Here is a 25,859-nt window from a genome sequence, read left to right on the forward strand (position 1 = left end):
ATTACTAGCGTATTTATCACTAGGGACTGGGGTGAGAGGACGTTATATGGGAAAATAATTATATTTAATATTAAGCCAATCCTTAAAAATAAACTACTATTATTATAGGGTTCTGTAAATTTTAATTCAACAAAACTCAAAAAAAGTTAGTGGTGTATATTTATTAATTAAGTTTAAATATACTGCAACCTAATCAATTCATCCTTTTTTTTATCAAAAGTATTAGGTGATGATCAATTTTGTACTTTGTCTATCTATTCTTCTTCTAGTGTCGTCTCCACTAATAAAGGTTGGCTATAACCATTGCAAATTCTGTGGTTTTCTTAAGAGCCTCTGTGTGTTTAACCCAGTCCAGTCGCGAATGTTTTTCAGCCAGGATATTTATCGACTACCAGGACCCCTTTTCCTTCGATTTTACCTTTCATAAACAGCTGCAACAACTCGTTCTTATCATTTCTAAGTATATTCCCCAAATATGCTGTCTTTTGTCTTTTGTCAAATATGGTGGTCAAAATATCTTAGTCTCTTTCCATTCTGTGCAACACCATTTCGTTAGTAATATGATCGGCCTATGGTATCTTTAAAATTCTCCTAAAAATCCACATCTCAAAAGCTTCCAGTTTTCTCATTAAGTCAACATTAACAGTCCAGGCTTCGACACCATAAAGAAGAATAGAGTGAATATAAGATTTTACCATCCGATATCGGATTTGCAGATTGAGTGTTTGGTTACTCAGAAATTTCCTCATTTTCAAAAAGGCTGCTCTTGATTGCTCTATTCTTGAGCGAATTTTTGATTTCGGATTCAGATCTTTCGTAATCCAGACTCCTAAGTATTTCATTTTGACAACTTGCCCAACATCTTCATTTTTTATCTGGACCCTTGTAATGACTTTGCCCCTCTTACTGATAACCATGGTTTTTGTTTTCTTTATGTTTATTGTTAAACCAAACTGTTCTCCAGTATCACAAATTGTGTTTAATAACGTCTGCAGGTCTGTCAGTTTTAGCGATAATGACTGTATCGTCAGCATAACGGATGTTATTTATATTTTCACCATTTATCTTGATCCCTTTTGTACAGTTTTCAAGTGCTTGCGTAAATAACTCTTCGGAATATATATTAAATAGTAATGGTGAAAGTACACAGCCCTGTCTTACTTCTCTATTTATCTGTTGCGCATTCGTGCTATTGTCATATAATGTTACCACAGCCTGTTGGTTCCAATAGAGATTTCTCACTATGTTAATGTCATTTTTGTCGAGTTCTTTTCTCTTAAGACATTCCATGAGAATGTTATATTTTCCTTTATCAAAAGCTTTCTCATAGTCTATAAACGCAACAAAAATATCTTTTTCTTGGTCTCGACATTTTTGGGCAAGAGTTGTGAAACTATACAGAGCTTCCACTGTTCCGAAGCCGTTACGAAAGCCAAACTGTCTATTACTCATATCCACTTCGCACTTTTTGAATATTCTTGCATGTATAATTTTTAAAAATGTTTTTAATAAGTGTGACATTAAGCTGATTAATCCATAGTCATTACAGTGTTTGGGATTCTTGGTTTTTGGTAGCGGAATAAAGGTCGATAGCAGCCATTCTGTAGGTATCTCACCAGATTTGTATATGTTGTTAAAGAGAATAGTTATTGCACTTAAATTGTCTTCATCTATAAGTTTAATCAGCTCGATATAAACTTCATCTGGCCCAGGTGCTCTGCCAGATTTCGAGTTGTTTATAGCATGTTTGACTTCAGATTTTAATATTATTTGGGCTTCCTCGTTATCAATTTGTGTTGGTTCCGTTCTTGTGTCCATGAAAAGATCTTCAATATATTTGGTCCATACTTGTTTTATTTCAATTGGGTTATTAATAGGTTTATTGTTTTTGTCAATTAATCAGTTAGGTGTATTTGTTCGTGATTTTCCAGATAATTCTTTCACTTTTTTATGTAAATTATAATTATCATGCCTTTTTTGCAATTCTTCTACTTCGATGCATGTTTCCATCATCCACTTTTTCTTAGCCTCTTTTATTTTGTTCCTTATTAATTTATGTTTTTCTCTGTACTTATTTGGATGTTTGTTTCTATATTTTCTTCTTTGTTATATGATTTTCAGTACTTCTTGAGTCATCTAAGGTTTTCGGCTTTCTGTTTTCTTTTGTAGAGTTTCTTTCTTTATTTTTATATGTATTTTTGAACAGAATCTTTGATTTTGCTCCACATAATGTTCACATTCTCAGTGTTTTTCATTTCTGATGTGAATTTCTTCATTTCTTGATTGATACAAGTTGAAGCCTCAGCACGGATTTCATTTATCTTGAGTAACTGAGTATTCACCTTAGAACTTTTGGATTTTATTATCTTTTTTTTACCCTCAGTTTCATTCTTGAGACAAGGAGGTTATGGTCTGAGGGGACATCTTCTCTTTATCTGTATGTCTTTTATATCTTCTATGTCCGGCTTTTTTGGTTTGTTTTTCCCTTATGAGTTTAATATCGAAGATTAGTAATAAGATAGTAAAACACGTACCTATTTACTATTGCAAACTTTCTAACCTGCGCAAATACTTTTAACGTATATCGTTATATAACGTATAACGCTAAGTAGTCCGGTATAACCGAAAGTAGCAAAGAGATAAAAATATTTTCATTAAATAGGTCACTCTTTAAAACCCCTTCATTCCAATTTTTATGATTCAGTTACCTTTAGTTCTCGAGATATTTCTAACTGGTCGTTTATATGCCACACTCTGTAGATTTTTATATGTTTCTGATTTAGATTTTGTATGTTTCTGAATTAGCTAAAGGTAAGAAGTACACATAACATGCACACATACGCATAAAAACATTCAGCACTTCTTTATTAAGTACAAAATTCATTAACTAATATTCATTAACTATAAATAATACATTAACCAATCATTCGTTCTTTTAACTTCACAATTTACAAACTTTAATATCACATTTTGTTTCATTTCTATATCAGTATTTACACAAACTCAACAACATTCCGGGTGTTTCCTTAATTCCTACATATTCAATTTTGTACCCTTTAACATTCTTTTTCTTTTTGTCCCTTTTATTTCATTTCTTGAATACAAACAATTTATTCCTTATGTTACAATTGCAAAAATCCGAGAGACTATCTGAATTTCTCTAATCTGCAATAGTATTTTAGTAAAGACAATGATATTGATATAAATTTCGTACCATATAATATATTTCTGCCCGAAGAATGCCTTTTCATCAACATTACGGCCACCGCGATTGTATACACACTACTAATGCAACCAAAATAAAGTAAAACCTTGAGTCTGCTTATACTTTTCTATACAGACTAAGATATCTTGAGAACTGTCCTGTCAGCCAGTATTTTATTATCCAACTCTCACTACTGGGAGTACCTTCAAAGGAAGTGTATGTATGTGACGAATTTTTAACTGTAGACAAAGATTTAATGATATTTTTTGAGGAATAAGAGCCGATTGTATGGGACATAACGACAAAACATTCTTTTTCTTTTTGTCCCTTTTATTTCATTTCTTGAATACAAACAATTTATTCCTTATGTTACAATTGCAAAAATCCGAGAGACTATCTGAATTTCTCTAATCTGCAATAGTATTTTAGTAAAGACAATGATATTGATATAAATTTCGTACCATATAATATATTTCTGCCCGAAGAATGCCTTTTCATCAACATTACGGCCACCGCGATTGTATACACACTACTAATGCAACCAAAATAAAGTAAAACCTTGAGTCTGCTTATACTTTTCTATACAGACTAAGATATCTTGAGAACTGTCCTGTCAGCCAGTATTTTATTATCCAACTCTCACTACTGGGAGTACCTTCAAAGGAAGTGTATGTATGTGACGAATTTTTAACTGTAGACAAAGATTTAATGATATTTTTTGAGGAATAAGAGCCGATTGTATGGGACATAACGATAAAAATATCCTAAAATCTGATACTACTCGTTTCTTGGTTAAAATATTTTAAATGTTTTGACTCACGATTTATTACATAAAACCAAAATATTTTGTTGTACTTGCAGAGAAGCAGATGCATTTATCGATATCAATATAAACGTGAAATAATGCATGTATTTGTTAAACATGTCTTCGTAGAAAAAACTATTCTTTCTTTGCCTGAATAAAGCATGTCGTATAATATGAACAACTTATTTTTAAACTTTTTTCCTTCTGCTTTATTTTTAGATGTCGCTGTTTGCGTTCTTAGGAAGTTATTTCATTATTAGTTTCTCTACGAAAAATATTTGATTTCACATTTAGGGCTTCCCACTGAGGCGCTCTGATGAATCCTAAAAAGAACAAAATACATATAAGCGAATTATATTATCACTATATACAAAAACAAATCTTAACTGTCTTTTCTATATCTGTATTTACTCTTATATAAGTATTAGAAGCCAGTTCACGCAAGATTCTTACTTAGATAAAGCGATATGAAATAGAATGCAATTTTAGATTCCTTAGGTCGATTTATTTATCATCTGTTTGCCTTGTATATCGTAAAAGGCACAGATTTGGGTGAGAATCTGAATTTTAGTTTCAAATATGTAATAGAAATATTCGGATTTTTACTTTTTGCTTTATTTTTAAACGGATACCGTAAACGAATACTGTAAAATTTGGCATGTGAACCTTCAAGTCCCCTAATCTTGTAATCAAGTCAATTTGTAGTCCTTCTGTCTTTTAGATATCAAGAGTTTTCTCTCAATCAGTGCAAGATAAACCTATTGATTGTTTATTATTTGCATTTCGCTATAATTAAACTGATATTGGCCTTGATGGGTGTTACTAATCAATGCCAAATGAGTGCCGCGAATGAAAATATTAAAGGTCATATTTCTAGGATGACGTTAATTAGAAAACACCTGCACAGTGTTCCATAATTTGAAATAAATAAATCAAACATTCTGGGCAAAGTTAGACATTTTGTCTAATTATTTTGTGTAATGAAATTTAATTAATACAAATATGTATTGTATTTAGATATGCAAAATTATTGGGATTATATCAATACTGTTAACTGGTATTTTTTAATTATAAGCGAATTTTACTGATATACAGATAAAAGATTAGAATCCTGAAATAAAAAAAATTATGTAATTATAGAACAATCTATTCGTTTTTCGGTGGATTTAACTAAACCAATTAAAGTTGTTGTATATCTCATTAGCACCCGATTAACTTTGAATGTATAGTGGTTTAGGGATTATAGCAGAGTATGCTATAAACTATCTCGTGGGCCTACCTATAGACTGTTGATATTTAAAAAAATATATACAGTCCTCTCTGTCTCTCTATAACGATATGCAAGGGACCGGGAATTTTCATCATTATACAGGGAGAGACAAAATTCGGTACTGCAATATTAATGATACTGTACTATAATATCCTATTTTAATTTAAAAAATTTATCAAAACGAATATAAATGAATTAACACTGTATTGTACACAACATAGATTAATAAAGAATAATATAAGCAATACAGTATAAAAAAATGACTCTACAATTGTGTACTGTACAATAACAAAATAATATGCTACTGTAAAATTTATTTTGCCTACATTACCAAAAAAGTCTCAAAAGCATAAATCACTCAAAAGTAATCATATAGTCTTCCTGGTGGATGAAGAATCGATGCAGTACTTTTGTCGCATCCAATGCCTGCTGAGGGGTCGGAGCTGGTTCTCACTCTGCTTTTACTTCCGGGTCACTGTTTTCTTCTACACAAACTTCTTGTAGGATGTCCTCGTCAAAACATCCAGGTGTTGTAGCTAGATTTTCATCAACTTCTTCAAAATCTGTTAGCTCTTCTGGTCCGTAGGTGATAATAAGTTCAAACTGTCTGTCCCAAACATCTAATGGCAGGTCATCTTCACCATCAGTCAATTCTTGATCTTCCAGCCATCCTGCATGTTTGAAGGAATGTTTTATTGTATTGCTCGTCACCTCGTCCCAGGATTTACTAATCATTAGGATGGCGTTAAGAATGTTTAGTTTAAGATTGCCATTGTTCTCAACCAATTTCATCAGAAGTCTTCTCTGTAATGGCTTTTCAAACTCTTGATGATACTTTGGTCCATGGGCTGAAGGACACTCGTTGTGTTTGCTGGCAGAAAACAAAGTTCAATGTTTTGAATGTCGCACAGTACATAATGAGCAGGACAACTGTCTACAAGAAGAAGAATTTTTTCCCTTTAAGCTCGATATCCGACTTTCTTATCGCTTCTTCAAAAATTTCCGAAGTCATCCACGTAAATTTTTTATGTTTTTAAAGCAATATGGGTTTTTCGACTTCCTATCACTAACAATTTTCGCTTCACCGAACCTGTCATGTTAGCGGCCACTAAAAATGTAATGCGTTCCTTAGAAAGCTTTCCACCAACGCACTTTTCCGATTTAAATTTTAAAGTTCTGTTTGGTGTCATTTTAAAAAACACTCCAGTCCATCAGCATTGAAAATGTCGTCTGACGCATATCGTGCCTTCAGCCAGGCCACACGTTTTCTAGCCAATCATATGTTACGTTTTTGTTAACATCGCAAGCCTCTCCACTGATTTGCACGTAGTTGATCTTGTGCCGCAGCTTCCACTTGCTCAGCCAACCCTCAGATGCCTTAAAATTTTTTAATTCCAAGCGCAGTTGCAAAAAACCCAAGCTTTTGTGCTGACCATAGGCCCAGAAAGTGGAATATGGTTCATACGCTGCTACTGGAACCACTGAAGCATAGCGTGATCTAAATCTTCGTGCTGAGGTTTCCGCAACTTCTTCCTGCTACCGCCCTCCATCTCCGCTTCAAGCCATTTTTTCTGTCCTTCCATATCGTAGCCATAGTTAAGTGAGACAGCCCCGTACGGCGAACGACATGCATATCTTTTCTCTTCACTTTTCACCTTTCTCTATTACTCGAGTTATCGATAACTTTTCCTCCACCGAGAACACTTTACGCTTTTTCGAAAACATGTTGACTGTTGACACACTGAGACACAACTCAAACTGCGAATGAAAAGTCATCAATAGATGACAATATCTGTGTGATAACAGTTATGCACGCCACCCGAACAATAAAAGCGAGTCACTTAACCCTCTGATAAGAATGAGTAGAATGGGTGGCCGCATTCCTTAAGTGCAAAACAAAACAACCGCTGGACAATGACCTTGCCACTTGTGACTCAGGTAGTCTGATCTTTAAATACAATAACACATTTGTCATCGACGCTGAAAAGTCATCGCTATAAAGAGAGAACGATAACGGTATAGAGAAAAAATTAATACATTGTCCTTATGACGAACCAACCAACGTTTACTATTTTCATCGGTATAGAGGAATTATCGTTATATAGGGAATCGTTATAAAGAGAGACTACTGTAGATGTCTTCGCCGGCGCTGGGGATTGATCCTCGACCTTCAGCGTGATAGTAAGACACTTTACGCGTGAGCTATCTTGCTCTTAATGGTCAAGATTTATAATAGGTCTTTTTTTTAATAAGACTACACTACGAAATACAACATATCTAGGGAGGAACACGTCGGCTGTATAAGGTGCATATACTCGAGGAAGATTATCAGTGATTAAGCCAAACGATAAGAAATTAGGTCTACGGCCACTCCGGCTTTTATAATGTTTATCCCAGTTGCAGACTATAAACTGCGATAACGATGTACCTTAACAATGTTACCGTTTTTATTTATTTTGTATTTTAAGCCAGCATCACACAGCTAGTGGAAAGGCGCTCTTCGCGGGTTCACGTCGGCAAAGAGAAACGGAAAATATATACAGTGAAAAAAAAAACAGAAAAAAAACTGTAGGCACTCCATGTTAGTGTGAAATTGATAAATATTTACTTTTTGATAACTAACCCAATAAAGCGTGACCCCTCGAGATCAGTGCTTAGACCTCCAGTGTTGCCAGTAAAAATTTAAGTGAGTTGGGTAATTTATAAAATGATAAAAATTCCAACAAAACTTTTTTAGACTACTCCTAGTCTCTAGTCACGTCGGAAGGTTTGATTGGATAAGTACATACTATAAATCGGTACCAGTTGCCTTTGAACTGTGTTAATTTACCGACAAAAGGCGAAACTGTCCTCGCTGGCTATAAATAGACAGTTTTGCCCTATCAAAAGGATCGTAAACAGAAATATTTACGATAAAAATGGTATTTCACGTTATGTTGGTTCACGTTTTTATATTTTGTCTTTTTTATTATGTACTTTTCTTCGCCAATGAAGAACGATCCTCTACGTTCGGCCTGATCTCACTTTTATAATATCTAAATCCTTTTGTCTGCCAATCCAAATTATTCAATTTAATTATTAAAAGTATATCAAGCAACTAAAGGAATAAAAATAGATGGAGAATATCTAAGCACCTTACGTTTCGCCGAAGATACAGGCATAATGGAATGAATGAGGATGTAGGAATGACAAGAGAGATGGTATAGACAGAGCCGCGCCGTCTAAGTGTGCGCTCATAACGAGACGTCGGCCCTTGCCCGGACCATAGGATGGTATCATATTATCATCGCCAGGTAAAATAAATGCATAATATTTAAAATGCCAGCGTTCACCGTCAAAGCGCAGCGGTCAACCTCGAGTCAGGCATCGGCCCATAGACTTGTACCATGGGACTGTTTATTCATGGTATCCTCGCCTAGATCATAGCACTGACAGTGAACGCTCTCATTTAAAATGCATTTATTTTACCTGGCGATCGATACGATGGTCGAAGCGAGACTCGGTAGTCGGCGTCTCGTAGTGTCGATGGTAGAGCACTAGGGTCGAGGGTCGAAAAAACACTAAGCTCGAATACTATGGTCCAGGTCTATGGTTCGATACCTGGCTTGAGGCTGGGCGCTGCGCTTTGACGGTGAACGCTGACATTTTACCAGCTTGCTGGTGAACGCTTGCCAGTGCATTTTATATCTATGCATATACATACAGTTATATTGTCAATGTTATTGTAAATTCTTAGTGACGAAGCGGGGGGAATTCATATGTTGGATGCGAGGAAATTCAGGTTTAAGTTTCCCCGTGCTGCGAATATTAGAATTTAATTTATTAGGTTAAAGTTTGGCTTATTTTAAAATTTAGTTTTTAATGTAAATAGATGTCCCTGAATAATTCTACGTGGTTTTTGGTCATGATTAATAACTATTTTCCATATTTCCAAAAATAAAAATATCCCAACTTTAACTAAAATTCTTATTTTTGTTCGAATCTCCTCAACGACTAAAAAGTGGGCGATACTGTAGACTAGCTCGAAGGTTCATACTATGTTTTCTTATTTAAATAAAATTTTTAAAATTGAATAAAATAATTTTATTATTTTTTATGGATCTTTTATATTTTAATCAAATTGATAAAGTTTACTTACAAAGTTCTATAACGAGCTCTCCTCGTCGCTTAAATGGACTCTTTCAACTGTTTACTGTGACTGCGAACCACGAACCTCTATTTCGGGCGCTACTTCTGTAACGCCGTGTCGTAACGCTACTTCCGTGACGTTCGCCTCAACAATTTACCATGGAGAAAAATTATTACAACGCCAGTATAGAAGCTTCGCTTTAACCCTTAACTGGAGACGTGCCGTCTGACAGACTACAGCATAAAGAATTTTTATCACATCACTTCATATATTCTTTATATTATTCGTTGACTATTAGTGACCCGACTTAGGTAAAGAAATACGCATATTTGGAAAAGTTATAACCGAAAATCAGTTTTACTTAGTATGTTAGACGGCACGTCTCGGTTCAGGTTACATTTTGTTTCATTGAAAACGTCGCGTATTTGTTACAATCATGGCCGGTCCATCAAAAAAAATCCGTTTTACCGATACTGATTTTGAAGATACAGCTTTGAAGTGGTTTGACGAATTAGATAGTGACGCTAGTGATGTTGATCAAGTACAAGATGATGTTTATTTGCAATCTGATAGCATATAAATAGCATCTGATAGCGTAAATGCATACATACTGCACCAAAGTTACAAAAACAATTTTAAAATACAAGAAAAATCTGCTTTTGCTAAAATATTAGCAAAACAATTAGTAGAAGATCATATGAAGCGAAGAATGGGTAATTTTCACGTACCGCGGCTAATTCGTGCTAGTGTGGCGAGTATTCTTGGAATTCCTAAGAATAACCAAGTAGATGATAACGAGCCATTAGTACTAGAGAAGCGAAAAATATGTTATTTGTGCCCTCGCAAGAAGAACCGTATGACAAAATACCTTTGTGGCCGATGTGGAAAACCTGTGTGTCTTCAGTGTACGAAACCAATTTGTACCGATTGTATGTAACTTTTACAGTTGCTGAACATTTTTTTCAACATCAAAATAATTTCGCGAGTTAATTTTTACGTAATCCAGTATGTATTAGTGCCTTTCATATAAAAAAACTTACTTGATGTATATTTATTTTTTCACTGTAATGAAAAGTAAAAAATGTGACTGTCACGATTTGTAAATGATTAGCTGTTAGAAAGTCGTAGTTATTTTTTTATACTCTGACAATATTTTGAGTTTCTTTACTGTGTTCAATTGCAAATACAAACAGCTTTTAGAGTACTATTAAATATATTAAAAAAGTTTGTAAGTTTAGTCCTTAGTCCTAGTTAAAAAAAATAATACCAGATGTTTGTATTAAGTCTTTGACCTCGAAACAAATTTTTTGTTTAAAATACGTCATAATAATGACTAATTGTTATAACATAACTATCATAAACACTTGTTTCTTATTTCCTTTTATTTTATTTATGTTCACGTACTTAAAATATGCGTACAATCGATATTTGAATAGAACCATACAATATGTTGAAGTATTGTTAAGTTAAATTCATTATTTTTTAGATCTTAGTTATCTTACGACATCATTATCGTAGTGTAACATACTTTTTAACAAAAAAATGTATTTACAGAAGTAATATACGCGCCATTCGTTTTAATCTTGTGTACACACGAGAGGCATCAGGGTGTATAATGCTTAAACAAGAGGGATTTAAGGATTTTTTGTTTGCTTTTCCGTCATAATCTCTGACAATTTCGGCCTTTTTGTTTGTTTAGGGAGGAAGAAACGGTACGTACGTCAGGCCATGTAGAAACGAAAGTTACTTAAAATAATTACAAAGGAAGATTTGTGTAAATTAGGAGATAACGAGCAAAGTGATTAGATGTCCAGAGATGAAATAAATATTAAAAATAAAAAAAAACAATATATATTTATGTGAATGAATAATATGAACTCGAAACACGTGTAGAAAAATGGTGGAATTCGAATTGAAATGAAATGCAAAAAGTGAAAAAGAAAATGTTTCCAAAGGTGAACTCTGAGTCTTATCAGAACAGCCAACGAGTAAGCACGTTAAATTCTAATTATTCGTTTATCTGATTTTGCAAAGGTTAAAAACGCGTTTTGTGAATGTGTTTTATTTTAATGATAAACATTGGCAAGGTACCTTTATTTCAACTAATATCGACAACTATATAAATAGGTTAGTATTTTCTGGCCTTAATTAATTAATATTTTGGCATACAAAATATTAATATCCACATCATAGCATCCTCATCTACGTCAACTCAACCTAGTTCTGTACCAGACCAGCAACCTCTACAACCTAAAAGTTACTCTTCCATAACCAGACAACCAACGACTAGTGTTTTTCCATCAATTAATTAAGCAATCGTATTTGATGCAATAGACAACACTAAAATTGAAGATTACCTTCACAGTTTAAGCCTAATAATTCGACCAATCAATATTATTTTCTGTTCAAGTCTATCCAACAACAGAATGTGCATTTACTTAGCAAATGAAACATTGATCGATGATTTTATTATCAACCACGGAAAAATCAACATTAATCAACAACTCTTATAAGCACGTCGACTAATCACCCCCAGCCAACGACTAGTACTTTTTAACGTATGTCCGTCCATTCCACACTTAATCTTAGAATCTAAACTGCAAGCACTTGGTATCAAACTTTTGTCACCCCTATCGTTTCTACGGATAGGATCTTCAAGTCCTGAATTCCAGCATATATTAAGCTTCAGGCGGCAAACCTACATATTCCCTTTAACCGACTATACCTTACCCGATTCTTTTGGTATTACTCATGAGGAGACATCATGTAGAATATACTTTTTTTAGATAACCAAACTTGCCAAAAATGCAAAATCATCAAGCACTTAGCAAAAGACTGTCTAGCAAAGGTATCTGTATCAGATACCTTTGGAACCCTAGAACCCTATTTTAAATAGTAACAATCAGGTGATCAGGAGAAGTATCTAGTGCCATCCAACAAAAGCAAACCCAACTGAATGAACAAACTGTGCAACATGAAACACTAAGTACAAAACTCCCAACTAATCAAATAGAAACAGATTTAGTACCACAAAAACGCACAGTTTCTGAGCGTTCTACACCGTCTCCAACTCCTTCATCAGAACACATCTTTGAATTACTAAAAAACAAAGAGAAAAAGACTAAATTAAACCCAAAAATAAACCAAAAAAGACGCTAGAGGAAATGCTGAAACCAACAGAAGAATTATTTAGCGACCAAAATTCCAATTATCCTTTAAACTATGAACAACTAATAGATTTCTTCGAAAACTGCACAGGATCTTCGGACCCATTAAGTATTGCAAGAATATATACCAATGAAATTTCTGAAGTCACAGATCTACTGACAAAAATATACTCTAAACTAAATGACAGAAAAATTAAAAGTAGATGCACCCGAATAAGAAATAAAATTCTTCGACAAATTGATTCAAACTTCGATATCGAAGCAAACAGTGATACCTCTATAGACACATACTAACATAATAATAACATTCAGCAGTTTAATTCAAAGGAATCTAAATGGGAATTACACATATTTAGAAATGTTGCAAATACTAATCTCAAAATACAGACCAATAATTCTATGTTTACAAGAAACTAATTTTAAAAGTAACACTGTACATAAACTAAAAAACTTTAATTGTTTTTTTAAAAATCGACAATATGCTAAAATAGCCAGCGGAGGAGTAGCGATATACATAAAGAACGACATTAATAGTATAGAAATACCATTAGAAACAAACCTCGAGGCAATTGTAGTCAGAATCAAAGACCTAACTACCTTTTCCGTATGCAACATATACATTCCCCCCAACAAAGACCTTAACTATAACGGAATATCGGACCTCTTAGATCAAATACCTACTCCACGACTAATTGTCGGAGACTTCAACCCACATAACTCTTTATAGGGTTCAAAAAAATTAACGAGTCTCGGTAGAAAATAGAATCCCTTCTGGAAAAATTCAACCTAAATCTACGTAATGATGGACAAGACACCCGTTTCGACATAAGAACGGGTGAAGGTTCTGTTATTGACTTATCTATATGCGAACCATCAATAACGCATATGCTTTCATGGGATGTATTACTGGAGCCATACGATAGTGATCACTATCCTATTATAATTCATAACGAAGAATCATCTACAGCGTGCTAAACCAGAAGTAAAATGGAACTTAAATAAGGCGGATTGGAAGAAATTTTAAAACCATATCCAACACAACTTGCATGTTATAAATCAAAACAGTAATGTGAATGAATAAATAGATTTTATTACAAAATTGATAATAGATTCAGCAGATAAAAATATTGGGAAAATTAGCTTCGCCAGTAAATTCCATTCAGTTACTTGGTGGAATCATGAATGCAAGCAAGCAATACAACAATCCAAAAAAGAGATAAATAAATTCAAACGACAGAAAAATAAACAAAACTCCTTAGAATTTAAACGACTACGAGCTATAGCCAGATTTACTATCAAAAAGGCAAAGCGCGAATCTTAGATAACATACATTTCAACAATTGACAGTTCTACTCCAATGACAACTGTATGGAAAAAAGTAAAAAGAATATGGTACAAAGAAAAGAATCTGGTACAAAATCATACAAGTCGATAAATCTGTTAGAGCAAAATAATGTAATATATAAATCTCAAAAGTAAATATCAAATATACTGGCATTAGGCTATGAAAAAAACTCAAGCGATGCAAACTATTCGCCAAAGTACTGAAAGAACAAAAGAAAGGAAGAAAAATATACTATAGACTATGAAGATCAAAATAACAGCGAAATAAACTTTCCAATATCGATGGATGAATTAGAAATGGTAATAAAAAACTGTAAGAACTCGTGCCCTGGACCAGATAATATACCCACTATTTTTCTAAAAAACCTTACCTACCCATCTAAAGAATACTTTCTCATCATGTACAACCTAATTCTCTTGAAAAATTAATTTCCAGAATCCTGGAAAAATTAAATAATAATACCTATTCCTAAACAAAGTAAATCAAAATGAGATCCGGAAACATATAGGCCAATATCTCTTACTTGTAGTATGGGCAAAATGCTAGAAAAAATAATAAATAACAGACTCATGTGGTATCTGTAATCAAAAAAACTAATTATACCAGAACAAGGTGGCTTCCGAAAGCGTCGTTCTACTGTAGACAACCTTATTGATGTAGAATCGAAAATACACGAGGCTTTCGCAATTAAACAACACTGTATTGGAATATTTTTCGACATTAGTAAAGCCTACGATTCAGTATGGAAATATTCAATTTTAAAAACGCTCATCGAATGGAAAATAAGAGGTAATATACTCAAATACATATGAGACTTAATAAAAAATGGACAATTTCAAGTTAGAGTAGACGGCATATACTACTCAACAAAAAATCAAGAAAATGGTATACTACAGGGCTCAAACCTTAGCACTACTCTGTTTGTTGTAGCTATGAATTCTATTACCGCAAAAGTTAAACATCCTGTAAAAGCTAGGCTATATGCAGATGATTAAGTTATACTTTGTAGAGGAAAGAACCTAACAACCATCCATAACCATGTCCAAAAAGCCATAAATCATATTGAAGAATGGTCATTCACAAGGGGTCTTTAGTTCAATACCCTCAAAACCAAAGCAGTATGTTTTACAAAAAGTCACCAAATACAACCAAAGAACTTATATTTAAATGGATGAGAGCTTAAATATGTAGATAAAGTTAGACTCCTTGGTATGATCTTTGAACAAAAACTAACTTGGAAGATACATTTAGAATATTTAAAAAGGACATGTCAGCCTGGAAAAATTCGTTACGATCACTTGCAAAGAAAAAATTGGGCGCCTACTCTTCTACATTACTACATATCTACAATTATTGTTTACAACTCCTCCAAAAAAACGTACTTAAAAACAATAGATGTTATTTAAAATGCAGGTTTTCGAATTTCCTTAGGAGCACACCACACAAGTCCAATACAAACCCTAGACTTGGAAACCGGAGAGATTCCACTTGCGTTTAGAAAACAATATCTAAGTCTTTCTTATGCCGCGGCAGTATCGTCTAATCAAGATAATCCAGTTATACATAACGTATTCGCTGACCGCTTCAAAAGTTGTTTCCAAACTTCAAATCCAACTGATCACCCTTTCTATTACCGCCTACATACCTACTTGTTAACAATAGGTATCCATTTTCCAGACACCTACGATATTTCCTCAATTCAAAACCCTCCTCCTTGGACAATTCGACTTCCCTCTACTGACACCAGCTTATTGCGCCTAAACAAATCAGAAACGCCAGGAAGTCAAATTAATCAAGAATTTCTTAAAATATTAAGCAAATATGGTAGCAAAAACGAAGACGAAACTGGGGTTTTATTATTATCTTCTTCTTCTTCTTCATGTGCCGAGCTCGATTATCGAACGTTGGCTATCAAATTGGCTATAGTAACTTTGTTGACGGCAGCTCGGAAAAGAGATGCAGAGGATCTGTTAAACCAATCTCTCAGGTTTCTAAGCCATGACGTTCTTCTTCGACCTGGCCCTCTTCTTCCGTCTACCTTGCCTTGTATTATTAAATAGAGTATATTATATCTCTCTGGGTGGCGCATGACATGGCCAAAATATTCAAGTTTGCGATTTTTAACTGTTTTGACGACTTCCGTAACTTTTCCCATCTGATGCAAAACAACTTCGTTACGAACTCTATCCACCCAACTTATTCGTAGGATTCTCTGATATACCCAGATTTCAAAAGCTTCCAGTTTCTTGAGAAGTGTATCCGTCAAAGTCCAACCTTCGACACCATACAAAAGAGTAAAGAACACATAACATCTCACTAATCTAATTTTCAGACTTAAAGTAGATTATTATACCTTTTATAAAGGAATTTTTTAAATACAATTTTTGTGATACATGGTATACAGCCAACGGCAAGAATTTAGATTCCTTGTGGATTATAGAAAAAAAGTAATACAACGCCAGTAGAGAAGCTTCGCTTCAATAACAAACTTTATACCACACACTGGACCACAACGTAAAATTTATTAACAATATTAAAAGTGTATTTTATTAAAATTAAACTAGATTGCATTGAACACTTTAGACGAAAATTAAAACTAAATATTTACACTGAAAACAAAAATATACTCGGTTTACTGCGGTAGAGGTAGATACTGAAATAATAAAATTTTATTGCAACAATACTTAAAATTATAGCACTTTTCAATTTAATGGAATAAAATAAAATTTTCCAGGTGTTTTCAACCTATAGTGTATTTAGAAATAATTTAAACTATACTCTATTTGAAAATGATTGATGCACAGTTTTATGACAAAACCAACGCTATTAATAAACCAGTGATGAAAATTTTTAAATTATTTGAAATTGTTTTGTCTCAAATGTTCTTCTTCTTAGAGTGCCGCCTCCCTACGGAGGTTGGCAATCATAATAGCTATTTTTATTTTTGAACTTGCTCTAAACAAATCAATCGATCTGCATTGATACCAATCACGTAGATTCTTTAACCATGAGTTTTGCCTTCGGCCAACAGATCTTCTTCCTTGAATCTTTCCCTGTATTATGAGTCTCAAAATTTCATATTCTGGTCCCCTCATCACGTGGCCTAGGTATTCCAGTTTTCTGGTTTGTATAGTGGTGATTAGTTCTGTTTCTTTCCCAACCCTCTCCAGTACTTCTTTATTTGTAATTCTATCAGTCGATGATATTTTTAATACTCTGCGGTATAACCAGAGTTCGAAAGCCTCGATTTTTAAATTGCATTTTTTTAATGCCCATAAATCTCAGCTCCATATAATATTATTGAAAATACATAACAGCGAATGGTATGTAGTCTGATCTCCAAATTTAGATTTTTGCACGTTAGGAGTGGCTTCATTCGTATAAATGCTGATCTGGCAATTTCTATTCGCCTGTTTATTTCTGCAGTATGATCATTGGTTTCATTCATCAAAGCCCCCAAGTACTGATATTTTTCTACTTGTTCTCTCACGTTAGCATTGATTGTCAATAGGGGATGTATATTTTGTGGTCTTTTTGTAATTAGCATGTACTTCGTTTTTTCAGCGTTTATAGTAATTCTCATCTCAGCACTATTCATACTTAAGCTTTCGATAAGATGTTGTAGATCTTCTATACTCGTTGCTATAATCACAGTGTCGTCTGCATATCGTAAGTTATTAATTAATTTTCCGTTAACGGTAACTCCCGCTTTGATATTATTGAGCGTGTTTTGGAAGATCTTCATTTCTTCTGAGTGTTGCCCATCAATTTGAACTATCCAATATAATGTTTGCACTATATTTATGATTTTATTGTCAATGTGCTTGTTCATAAGTATTTATATTAGTTTTTCATGTCTTACTTTCTCCAAAGCTTTTTTTTAGTCAAATAAGCACAAGTGTAGATTAACGTTTACGTCCTGACATCGCTAACTCAATATGTTGATGGCAAATACTCCTTCTCGAGTACCCATTCCATTTCGGAACCCGAACTGCGTCTTGCTAATATCCTCCTCTAGCCTTTCGTATAGTCTCTTGTGTATTACTTTCAGCAGTATTTTTAAAGTATGACTCATGAGGCTCAGTGTTAATCAGAGCACTCTTTTGCTGCTTGTTTTTTAGGTTTGGTTATAAATGCTGACTTCAGCCACTCTTGTGGTATTATTCCTGTATTGTACACCGTGTTGAATAAATCTGCCAATACTTCCAAGTTATCCTTTGCCACTAGTTTTAATAGTTCTACTGGTATTTCATCTAATTCAGCTGCCTTATTGTCTTTAGAGTTTTTCATAGCATATTTGATTTCATCTATCGTGATCTTCTGTCTCTCTAAATGATTTAATTCTTGTATTTTCTGCATTTCACCTCTTTCGTCTTGGAAAAGTTTTCAAACGTACTCCTCCCATCGTCTTAATTTCTCTGGTAAACTTATTACTAGTACTCCTTTTTTGTCTTTTATGTGTCTCAAATGTTACAGTAATTTTAATAAACCGACAATGTGGGTACCTACATAATCTGTTTAGATATACAATATTATCATTAAAAAACAAGTAATTTTTTTAGAAAGGATTAAAATTTTCAATTATCATAAAATTTCTCATTTAAAATATACTGATGGCCAAAAAAATGCAATACCTAGAAGGGAATGTCTCGAAAATTAATAAATAAAAGTAACTATTACCTATAATCTCGAATAAAAACAAAAGCTTTTTGTTTTAGTCTAGACTATGATACATGGTGAAACGCATTGGCATTATTGAGCCGACGTGGCTTTTGGAACACATGAATACACTGCTTAAGACTCAGCGATTTCCTACAAATTGGAAGATCTCGAGGCTCGTGCTACTCCCAAAGGGGAAGACAAGTATCGACCTGTTTGCCTTCTGTCGTGCACAGGTAAATTATACGAGAGGCTTCTCAGAGGGCGAATAGACACAGTGATCGAAGAGTCAGGCGCTCTGTCACTCAGGCAGTACGGTTTCAGAAAGATCAGGAGCACGGTGGATGAGCTGATTGAAGTCTTCCGGGGTTTGAGTGGGGTGGGGGTTAAGCAGAGGTGGGCCATTCCTACTGTTGGCTACCTTCCTATGCTGATAGTGGTCCGAACGGAGTTTGTTTGGACCTATTATTATCAAAGAGTTCTTGTATGTATTTGGTCCATATGCATATTTCTTGATTTTTATTTGTGATATTGTTCCTCTGTTGATCTTGAAGTTTGCTAGCTGTGTTAGATTTTTTTGAAGATCAGCTGCTTGTTTTACCTTTTTATGCATATTAAATGTATCGTGTTTTTATTCCAACAACTCTATCTCTTCACAGTGTGTTTTTAACCTGAGCTGAGTAAATTAATTGTAGTTAATGAAGTACAGGAGTAGCATGGGAATGAAAGGAAATTATGAGCTTATTGATAAGTAAATAAAGAAAAGAAGATATGAGAGATTATTGAGTAAAATTAAGAAAGTATGGAGATTAAGAAAAACTGTCTATGGATGGGAACAAAATTACGGTCTACCTGTTGACACAATTGGGATTGTTCTTCATATCCTTAATGATCTCTAAGTCTTCGTAAATATGCAAACGTAATACATTTCTTTGTTGTATAATTAATTGGACACCTTCAGGAAGTTGATGTTTGTTGATTTTAAGTGGTGTCAAAAGGCAGATGTGGACTCTCTCTTAAAGAGTTCGGAAGATCTGATGGATAAAGATCTGTAAGTTCTACTAATATAAGTAACATCGCAATCTGAAGAAAAGAGTTTGTATACACTACTGCAATTCATGCAATGTATCGGGTTCTTAATATTGTTCTGAATAATTTAATTGTGGCTTATTCCCATTTAAATAGTAATTTATCGGGTTCTTGGTATTGGTTAAACTCTTATTAAGGGTGCTATTAACTTTAAATGAAATTTTGATGTTGTTAGAAGAGGTAGTGATCATTTGTTTGATTCTTTTGGATAATTTGGGATAATGGAACAGCAAAGAACCTTAAATAGGAGAAATATTGGAAATTAAGGGAAAGGCTGATTGTTGGAGAAGTTTGACCTCCCTTTTCTGTTGAAGTTTATATATAATAGATATACCAAAACCATTGTTAACTTCAATTTGTATATATTCCATATGAAAAATTCATTTAACTTTTTAAGGATATAAAACCTATTGTAATTTTATTTATTTGTCTTAAAACTGCATAGAAACAAATTTTGTATTACCATTTTATTATTAACTCTAATTAGCAAACTAATATATTATCACAAAAACCATAGGATATCGTTACAACTATAGCGAGCTGTTCACCGCATAATCACATTGAATATAATATATATAGTGGTTCGTTCTAATTAAAATTTATTTATCTCATACGTAAAATTAGCATGGTTTTTATAACGAAATTTCATTTTGCCGTATAACCCTTTTAAAATCATAATTTAATTTCGGTTCCGGTCACAGAGCAAAATTTATTTTTAAGTTTGTTATGGTTTTAGTAGAGTTCATTATTAAAGCCGGAACTATATATAAAATATAAAGAGCTTATTATCTTAAACATATATGCAAGATTATCTTATATGTGTTCTTCAAAAACCCGAAGTTTCTAGAAAGAAGATGTAGTCTGAAAGAATTTTGTTGTAGCATTTTAATTTTTTAATTAATTTTACTTACTATATTTTGTTACAGCCCATGGCGTTATGACCTTATAAACTTAAGTTTATGAGCTCGTTTACAGCAATTTCATATACGTTTCTTGTAACCACTAAGCTTTTTCTCATTTTTGCATGATAACTGATTCTCATAAAATCATTAGGATGATTCATAAAATTTACAATAAATCGGTTATTTTTCGAAATAAGTTTCCAGATTTACTTCAAAGATTAAAACTTTTCAGGTAAAAACCCTATTATTTGACATATTAATAGTAGCTATGTTAGCTAAGAATTGCCTTTATTACCTATTGTACTTTGGTCTTTGGATATCTCTTTTTGAAGTTCATTCTATAGGTTTTTAAGGTTATATGTGTGCGTCGTCATATCATTATTAATCTCTTTTTTATAGTTAAATTACTGTAGACAATTATCACATGGTTTTATCAAAATTTCCATAAAACAAGCTATTATCATATACAACTCATCAAAAAAAAGCTCTTGCGGTGGTAAACTTAAAACGTTTTCAAAAGTAAAAAAAATTTAAGCAAAAATCCTTTATAAAAGGTATATATAAATTAAAAACCCAAACGGGCTATGTCATGCAGACAAAACGTTTTCGGAAACCATGTTCCATCAACAGTGTCTAGGTGTACATGTTTTGAGCCACTAAATATCAGGGTAAAAACCCGTTAAACTTTATCTATTACAATTTGGATTACATTATTTGGTATTATATTTTATGATGTTAGAGTTACCAGTGGATTTGGTAACATGGCGACGTATGACTCCACGTGAAGTTGCTGGTCCTGAGACGAAGTGTCTTCGAGGACTTGATGAAAGCAACTGAGTTGCTACTTGCTTATTTACAGATAAAATCCTTTTTAACATTTCACTTTAATAATTAGAATACCAACGATTTTCACATGTTTTTTTAATCTCTATGAATGTAATGATTTATAAATTTACAATTTTTTCGTTTACAATGTAACATAATTTTACTGTTAAAAAAAAGAATTTGATTCGAATTGGGGTTTTTCGTTTTTTTTTGCATTTTCTGAGAATATACGCCATAGTAATATATATTTTTACACCATTAAAAAGTAGAGATTTCAAGAAATAATAGTAAATTAAACAAATCTTGTTTTTTTTTTCAAGAAACAAAAAGCACAACTTTTTTAATAAGCAGATATTTTGATGGTTTTTGATATCAAATTAAAATAACAGAAATATTTTAATAAAAAAAAATTACAATGTTTTGGAACATAAAAAGGTATGTTTTCAACAAATTTCGTGAGGATGGGAAACAAAGACATGTAGTTTTTCCGAAAATCGTGATAAACCCGTTTTTTTCCTTAAAAACTTACCCTTTCCACTTTCTGACCTCAGATCATACGTAAATTGTTTTTCCTTTAATTGCTGTTATATTTTTTTCCTATTACAAATGGTTCCATCATGTCACTATTTTGTTTGGTCTTAAAAATAATCTGCCTGGCCTAATTTCCTATATAACTTTTGGTTATAGTAACAGCACCTAATTTTTAAAACAATCATTTTTGAAAATGATTTCCGGATTGGAAATCAAAACGTTAAAAACAACAATAAAATGTAATTTTTATTTCAATCAATTGTGGCTAAATTCCATATAAATAAAATACTTATATTTTAATCTACTTATTTTATTTCCATATTTTATGTTACAGATCAGCTTACCTTATGATAACTTTTGTTTCAGGTTAACTAAGCCATGCAGAGGCCTTTGCTGACATCGTTGCTACTCATATTTCTGGCTTCACAAAGTCGTTTTGTTGACACGGCTCCGGCAGAACTATCCGAAGGTAAGTCTGCTAATACCGTATTGTAAATTCCTTTCTGCAGTTCATAGTTGAGCAACTGCGTTAAATTTCCCTTTGAGCCGCTTTACCGGTACGTTTCTGTTTTATAAATAAACAGTGAAACGTCACAAGGGGCGAGACTCAAAGAAAATTGGGTCGGTAATTAGATAGATGTTTGCATTCGTAGCATATGTTTTACTTTAACAGTCTAATATTTTAGTTTTACAAAGCGGTTTGAAACATTTAATTCTTTGATTTACCTTATGTTTTTGTAAAACAAAAACGTAAAATCAATGTATATACGAATGTGGCAACGAATTATGAGGAAATAATAGACTGAAAAACTTTTATAAATAACTACGTACAACGCGGGTTAGCTAACTAACTCCATTCGAAGGTTAGCGATGTTCATAATTACCTAAACTCAGTTTACGTCTATTCTAAAGTACTAGTTAGACAAGCAGCAACTAAACTACTCTGAGATTGCGCAGCCATAACATTCGTCGCCTTTCAACGCTACGCTTTGTTTACTTCATTTACTTTTTTACTCACTTTTTTTATTATCATCATTTAGTCAGAGTGACTACCTTTATAGTACAGTAATATACAGTAATATAAAGCAGAAGAAGATACTAAATGTGCAACATCTAAGCATACGCATTTTTGTGTCAACACTAAAAATTTGTATTCCAAATTTTTTTTTGTTTTTATAAATCAGTTGTGCGCAATTTTTAAATCACTGGGTAAAGGTCAAAAGGAATTTTTTTATCCCCTTCACTTCTACAGCAGTCATATCATTCATAAACATTAACAAAAAATAATTTCTGAAAGGAACCGTTTTAGGATCAACTCTTTTACTTCTGACTACCCCGAAAAGCTACCTTCTCAGCAGGAATCAACATCAACAAAATCAATAGCCTTTAGGGTAATAAATGAAGCATGCATAAATACATAAAAAAATTAATTTTGATGCCTCTCTATAACTTTAATAGCTAAAGGAGCATCTTATACGGACCAGGAGCCTTTCCATTTTATTCATATTCTTGAGGGCATACAGTACCTCTTCGTTGATTATCATTGTTGTTGATGTAAAATAGCTAGGGAAGCAGTAATTCAACAGTTAAGAAATTTTCCATTGAGTTTACTATAGCCCGTTTGACAATTCACCATCCGGTATACCTATATAGCTGTTTACCGACGTAATGAATTCTATCAGTACAATTTTATTATTGATAGCATCTTATTCTTTGTTCTGCAGTGATATTCTCTTAACATCCGTCATTACACCAATAACTAGAAATTTTGAGATAAAAATTCTAAGAAGGATTTTTAAAATGACAAAATAAAATTGGAAGTATATTGCTCAGGAATCTCAGGATAGAGAACGAAGGAAGAAGTTGGAAGAGATATATGTCCAAAAACTGATGATATAAGGCTAAGAAGAAATTAAATGCAATATGAACATCCAGATACAACCGTGAACTTGATCAATTACTGCCTGAGGTAATACCTATCTGGAATTTGGTAGGCTCCAAAAAGTATATCATGACATATTGAGCGTTAGACTCAAGAAATTCAGAGCAGAAGACAAAAAGGAACAGCTCGTGAAAGGTGAATAGAGTAAATTGGCGTAACACTATTGGAAGAAGAAAAATGAAGCCATAAATTATAACAAACAAACATTCAGCCTGTTTATTTTTTATAATTATTTCATGACATCAATAATTTTTATAATTATTACATTATTTATAATTACTATATTAAATTAAATTACTTCGTGTGTGTGTGTGTGTGTGTGTGTGTGTGTGCGTGTGTGTGTGTGTGTGTGTGTTTTGTTTTATGGCACTGGAACTAAGCCAATTAGCCAGTACTTCGTATTCATATTCGTTGTAACGTTTATAATGGTTTAACATTTTAATATTTACTTGCATATTTTAATATAGTTGAATGTATTTAAAATGGTTCTAACCATCCATAGTTTAGTAAATATACAGTGATGAGTTTCTTACCACCCGGCTTTTTAACGTAAGAGATAGAAAACACAGTTACCTTGTAAAATAACAAGAGATGAAACTCTAGAGTGAGTAGAGGTGAGAAATAATCGGAAAAACCTATAATTTATATTACATTACATTACTACTATCGATAGTCTCACACCTTTAGACGTTAGCTTCGAGCTAAATCACCTCGGTCATAATTAATATAAGTAACGTCGAATGTATAACGCATTTCCATTTTTTAATTTCACATAAAGTAAAAACTGATTGACCACAATAAAGCAAAAATGTGAATAAAATAATTTAATTAATAGTGATTATTTAATCTAAAGTTTTATTAACCAAGAATAATTTCTACTATGATTTGAGGAGTTTCATACACTCTTGTCACGGAATAATTATAAATCCTTCGTGGATTAGTGGTAAGAATTCGACATTGCGATACAGACATCGCAGACGATTAGAGTTCAAAACCCACATGTGGTTTTCTTTTGTTAAGTTAAAACAAAAAATCTTATTGACAAAACAGTATCGTCGTACTTTCGAAAATAAAGTAAAAACTTTTAAAGAATGTTTAAATAAGTAAAAATTCTACAAAAATAAAAAAATATCCATGACCACTAATCAATCTATTAGGAGAAGTCGCACTGTGATATTCACTGACAATGCAAGAATTATGTGTAGGACAACCATCGTGTTGAAACCATATGGAATCGAAAGGTATTGGTAAATTACAAAGGGCTGGGACAATTTCATTTTGCAGAAGTTCCAAGTATTTCCGCCCAGTCAACATACCGTCTACAAAAAAAAGACCAATGACATGATTCCCTATTATGCCTCCCCAAACATTTACTTTTCGAAGACGCTGGGTACGAGCGACATAAATCTGACGAGGATTTCCTCGAGATCAATACCTAGCATTGATTGAATTGTGACGGCCATGCAATGAAAACGTACATTCATCGGTGAACAAAACGTTCTCTAAAAAATGTTCATCTTGATGTGACATTTCCATTGCAGTTTGACAAAATTCTAAACGTCTATATTGATCCCCAGGGAATTGTTCGTTGGATTTATGAAGTTTATAGGGACAGTATCGATGTCTTTACAAAATTTCACCTACTCTAAATCTTGGAATTCCACATTGTTCTCCGAGACGAGGTGTTGATTGGGAAGGATTTTGCTCAATACTTGCACAAATCAAAGTGTCCCTTAGCTCCAAATCTGGATTTACCTCCCTTCGTCTGCGAACTCCTCTTGGATCGAACACGGATCCATAAGTAAAAAAATTACGTATAATAGACTGAATTGTTAATCGTGCTGGAGCCGGCCTATTTGGAAACATATTTACAAATTGTTGTCTAATTATGTTGTCTGATAATCCATTCACATGCCAGACAACAATTTGCACTTTTTCCTCGACTGTTAAAATCCTTTTTACGAATTGTTTTTTCAATAAAAAGTTTCTG

The 25,859-nt window shown here is 33.1% G+C and overlaps 1 protein-coding gene across 1 annotated transcript in view; it reads left to right on the forward strand.

Annotated features, from left to right (window-relative positions):
• The window catches only part of LOC140434382 (uncharacterized), a 340,257-nt gene that overhangs the window by 144,212 nt on the left and 170,186 nt on the right, over nucleotides 1-25,859 (forward strand). Inside the window, exon 2 of the mRNA XM_072522574.1 lies at nucleotides 22,294-22,396. Within this exon, the coding sequence (XP_072378675.1) occupies nucleotides 22,306-22,396 (91 nt within the window). The 5' untranslated portion in view covers nucleotides 22,294-22,305. The remainder of the gene's footprint in view (nucleotides 1-22,293; nucleotides 22,397-25,859) is intronic.

Source organism: Diabrotica undecimpunctata, chromosome 2 (genome assembly GCF_040954645.1).
Source record: "Diabrotica undecimpunctata isolate CICGRU chromosome 2, icDiaUnde3, whole genome shotgun sequence".
NCBI lineage: Eukaryota > Metazoa > Arthropoda > Insecta > Coleoptera > Chrysomelidae > Diabrotica > Diabrotica undecimpunctata.